The 5,338-nt window shown below is 40.0% G+C and overlaps 1 protein-coding gene across 1 annotated transcript in view; it reads left to right on the top strand.

Moving 5' to 3' along the window:
• Positions 1-1,094, top strand: part of LOC109958800 (CUB and sushi domain-containing protein 3-like) — a 314,581-nt gene extending 313,487 nt beyond the window's left edge. The window contains exon 72 of the mRNA XM_020597718.1: positions 210-1,094. Coding sequence (XP_020453374.1) covers positions 210-369 — 160 coding nt within the window. The 3' untranslated portion in view covers positions 370-1,094. The remainder of the gene's footprint in view (positions 1-209) is intronic.
• Positions 1,095-5,338: the final 4,244 nt, after the last annotated feature.

Genomic DNA, 5,338 nt, shown 5'->3' with positions numbered 1-5,338 from the left:
TTTGGATGGGCTGATTGGAATCTCATTAGGTTTCCTAAAAGCACTATTTCTAATCCTTCTTGAAGCTTGTTTACTATGTGTCTATTCCCAAGACTGTATTCATTATTATCTACTGTCTATACAGTTGTGTTAATATTAACAGACGATTATAACAATTTTATCTCTTTAATGGTGTCTTTATATTTGATTTGCTGTTGTTCTTTTCACAGAACCACACCAAAAACACAGTACACGGGCTGCTCGGTCCATGAAAACAACAATGGCCAGGCTGCCTTTGAGAACCCTATGTACAACACCAACGCCAAGGCTGTGGAAGGGAAGGCTGTTCGTTTCGATCCAAATCTGAATACGGTTTGCACCATGGTCTGAGGATTGATTGTCCTCACCTAAACTTAATGACTCAGATATCTAATGGGACCAAAATTGGTGTGAGGCTGTGAAGGAGAAAACTGAAGGCTTTGACTTGAACCTCAACGTCGTCCGCAACGTGGTTGGTACATTAATTACAAACGATCATCAGACCCAGTTCAGAAACCTTCTCTCTCCAAGCAGTGGGAACACAACAGCTCAGCTGCAGTTCCTTTCACATTGCACAGTGCAACATAGCCAGTATAAATTCACAGCGAGATGTGACATCAACCCAACAGAAAACTATACTGGCTAATTTATAATTTGATTCTAATCCAGCCACTATACTTCAACCTCTCATTTAACCCTGCTCACTTCTCTAATACCAATAGCAATGACCTGATAGTTGAACATCATGACGTTACTAGTGCTGAACTTTGTATTCCACACAGAGCTGGGGAGCGAAGGACCCACTCTCATCTCCGTGTCCTTGCCTGGAGAAAATGAGAGCACATTATCAGCGCTCTGACCATGGTTGTACATCATAGAGATAAACTACAGTACAAAACTTGGTTGATTTCATTTGTAACATGCTGTCTCTACAACTATACTGAAAGAGCACTTAAGTCCGAGGATCATGGGAGCAAAATGGCCACAGAGGGGGGGATGTAACATGGAAAGTATGTCACAGAAGACACAAGGAAGCAAAGAAAACTGTTCAACACTGACAGTAAAAAAAAAAAAAACACTGTCACAAGCAGAGCATCAGTAAACCAGGCTGACTAGTTGAGAACACGAGCATATTTCTGAAACGACCATGGAATACAACACCACAGCAACTTGACAGGACAACCTCCTTTCTCCTTGAAAACCAGAGGCTGTTATTACCAGTCTCGTCTTTTTCTACTAAAATGGAATCTAAAACGGCTAACACTAGCCGACAGTAGCAAAAGTTGCTTTGAAAAAAAGACTCACTCTAAGCAAAGGATAAGCGCAGCCCTGAAGATGGAGCTATAATCCTAACTGAAGAGGGATTAGTGCAAAGCAAAACTTAACCGAGTCCAAAGGGGAACTAGCACTAATAGAGCAGATGAGGAGAGACTGACTCATCCTATGGATAAACTGTTCCTTCCCATCCAGTGGATAAGAGAGGAGGCCAAGAAGACGGAGACAACCAATAACTGAACTGGAAGTAGAGTAAAGGAGTCATCGAGAGAAAAGATGAGATGTTAAAATCCTAACACAGCCAATCAGAGCCTGTCTAACCTGAAATCTACTGAATGAGGAGAACACTGCTTCTACATACTGTAATGAATCTGATCAGACAGAATATAGCCTTGAGGAAAGATGTTCCTGATCCTGTGAATTTAAATGGATTCTGATGAGAAAGACACTGAATGGATATGAGGACTGATGGACTAACAAAGACAAAGACTTTGAGAAACAGAGAAAGCTCTGGCACTAAAGCACATTTTACAGGAACATTACCTGTCTGTCCACTGGGAGATGGTCTAACACAGGGCCAAATAGAGAGGCTAGAGAGAAACTGACAGGGTGAATGACAGAAAAGATGACAGACAGACACAAAAATCTAGGAGGACAGGGAGCAGGCAGGGTGTTAAGACAAACTATTAAACACATAATGAGATAGGTTCATGGTGCACTGGTGCAGACTCCGCTATCCGGTGTCTCCACTTCACTGACAGGTTTTAACACAGATTAACAGGCTTACAGATGAACAGATGCAGAGACAGGGTGATAGACACTGGACACAGTCAGACATAAGTTGATAGACAGGCTCAAAAAAAAGACAAACAGGGTTGTAGCCCTACGATTGTGGACACAGGTCCGCTATAATTCTGCACTCTAAGAGTGCTTATCTTCTTTCTTTGTTATTGCTGCAGAATCTTCTGATCTGTAAATCTATTGCATATATATTCGGGAGCATCCGTCACCTATATTTTTGTGCTATATATTTACCACAGGGGAGGGTCTGCAGGGGAGAGAGTGATTATAGCAGAGTTTTTAGAGAAAAAAAGAAATAAATATCTGAATTAATGGTATTACAAATATGTGCTGTTCACACAAGTCACAAACAGTATTTTGGTTCCTTTGTAACACGGAATTGGTTTATTTTCCTTCCCTGTGTAACGTGATGTTCCTCACACCATCACTGTCTTTCCCACTAAGGCAAACATGAGTGTAAGTGGTGTTGTCATTACTGTTGAGATGCAAGGCCTGACAGCGACGGTCATACTGTTTAAATTTAGCATTTCATTACATATGTATCAAAGATGGCAGGTTTCAAAACAGTTCATAGGTGATGTTTGTGCTACAGTTGCCATTTTTCTGCCCCTTCAGAGCTGTTGGCCAGTACAGATACACAACAGTTTCTTCTAGAACTGTCATCACTGTAGAACAGGCAACATTTTAATGAGGAGCTGGCACTGTCTCCTAACCTAACAGACACAGAAATTTGAAAACCATTAACTAGCGCTGATTTCTACAGTTCAGAAATGTCAACTTGATGTTGTCATAGCAACACAGAAACCTCAGCACACCCATCTGATTAAACATGGCCAAACTCTTATCTACAGCAGCTCTGGGCGAACTAAATGTTGCCATCAGCTCTCACAAGGCCACAGTAAAAGAAAACACACAACTGTGGTAAAAGCACCACCAGCAATAATAGCTGGTGAAATGCCCACATGCAGTTTGTGGATGGGGACACAATTACAAGTTGCTTCAATCCACATAAAAATTATGTCACTGAGGAAAAGTCCAAAGGCTAATTTGATGGGGCAAAACTGGCTTTTAGTGTTTTCAATGGGTTTGTTTGTTTGTTTGTGTTAAAGAGGGGTTTTGTCTCTCAAATCAGAGGAAAAATGTCTACGATCACAAGACTACATGAATCCAGTTATCGTGTACTTCTTTTAAGATCTACTGTAATTTGCCCTTCTACTGAACTCTATAAATTGGCACACACCACTAGCCTTTAATGTTACATTTAAAAACTTTGTACTGCTTCTGGCACTTCCAAAGTATTGTACGCTAGTGTGGAGCAAAAATAGATCAATTTTAATGACCCTTCCACAGTGTTTTGCATGTGCATTTTGCATTTATAAAAGATAAAAGGCCTTGACTGTCACTGTACTTCAGAAACACTAAAGCTTTAAGATGAACTGACCATTTTGGAGAACATCTTAAGATCCGAAGCCGTTGAGATTTGATAGTTATTACATAGAAATACAGCTTTGTAATTTCAGTTCAGTATTACTTGGTTTAGCTATTTCTTTTAAATGTGATCTGCCATGTATTCTCATACTAAAACATTTTCACCTTTACTGCATTAGCCCGTGTCAGCCACTGCATGCTGTTAAACATGTTGGCCTTTCTGATGGTTTCATTGTACCATCATGTTGAGAGAAAAGGAGCCGTTTGATTTTTGAATGAAACCCCACACAACATCCAGACAGTAATTTCTTATTGTAAGAATTGGGCCTGAAAATGCACCATATACCCAACTGGTATCCACACAACAAGAATACATTCATGAATCAGCATGAGTCTCTGTGTCTAAGCTTTGGTGCCCATTAAAAAAAGTACTTATGTTGTGAAAAGTCTGTTCAAGAGTGAGACATTGAATTTACTGGGTTTGATGAATAACGGTAGTTTTACTTTCTTTTAAGAACCTCTGCTGTCATGACCACAGGCACTGACTGCAACCAGCTGACTGAAAACTCCATTTAAAGTCATTGCTAAGTTAAAAGCAGCAGTAGCTGTGGCTTCCTTGTTTACCCATGTTGCAACTGTCCCAAACCGCATCATTATGGTGACATGGCTTGTTACTACCATCGGGAGTGATTGTTGCTGCTGCTGTTGTTGCTGTTTTTTGTTGTTGTTTTTTTTTTTGTATGGATATGACACAGTGCCTACCAAAATTCATGTGACCCTCCCTGTTATCTACACAGACTCCAGCCCCCCCATCAAAACCCCTTTTCCCCTAAGCTTCAGTCTATTTTGCCACAAGCTTTTCCTACTGACTGACCGCAATAAGACCCATGTGATTTGAAAGACTTCAAGCTGTTCCTGCCCGGGGACATTGGAAATACTCACCATTTGGAGAAAAAAAAAAGATGAAATATAGAATAAAAAAGTGTTTTGTACAGAAATATATTTTTATGACAAAATTGTTTGTAAAATGTATGAATCTATTATGTAAATTTTCAATGCAATGTAAGATTAAAAAAGGCTAATTGCTTTTGTAAAAAAAAAAAAAAAAAGACGTCTTACTTTACTTTGTCTCTGACTAATATTCCAGGTGTATTTTTTAACTGATCAAACAAAAACTTGAAAACTTGTATAACACCAGAATGTTAGAGAAGTGAGCTTGTGACCGGAAAGTTGCTGGTTCAATCCCCAGACCGGCAAAGCAGCACTTGCCTCATTAACACCACTGCCTTGAGCGAGGCCCCGAACCCCCAAACTGCTCCAGTGCAGCTGCTCAGTGGCCACAGGTCAGTCTGTTGTTGTACTGGGCAGCTTCTAGGTGAGAATGTGCAATTGGATGAGTGAAAAGAGCATTCCTGAAGAAGAGGTGGCCTTTCACTGAATCTACCCTGAATAAATAGAGGTTAAAGAACTGTAGGGTGAAAGTTTGTAGTAGCTTTAGCTTTAAAAGTGAAAATGAGTTTCAAAGTCAGGGAACACAGAGGAAATACTGCAGGTAAAAAGTGTATAGAAATAAATAACTATATATATAAACACAGCATAGCTATCTCACCTTGAGATGAACTCCTAAACTTCTTCAATTCATTTACACTGAAAGCCCTTATCTCTGGGAATGCTGCATTAGTTTTGCTGCAGCACCTGTGGCGGCTGCTGACCTGACTTTCTGTTACAAAAGTAGGTAATGCAAAATGCAGAATTTTTATGTACAGATACAGTCTTGTCAGACTTGATATTTTTATACCCTAGAGATGCATGTCTG

This window comes from Monopterus albus, unplaced genomic scaffold (genome assembly GCF_001952655.1).
Source record: "Monopterus albus unplaced genomic scaffold, M_albus_1.0 scaffold34.1, whole genome shotgun sequence".
In the NCBI taxonomy this organism is placed as follows: domain Eukaryota; kingdom Metazoa; phylum Chordata; class Actinopteri; order Synbranchiformes; family Synbranchidae; genus Monopterus; species Monopterus albus.
Note: the sequence above shows the minus strand (reverse complement) of the source record. Positions and strands in the feature narration are given on the sequence as shown.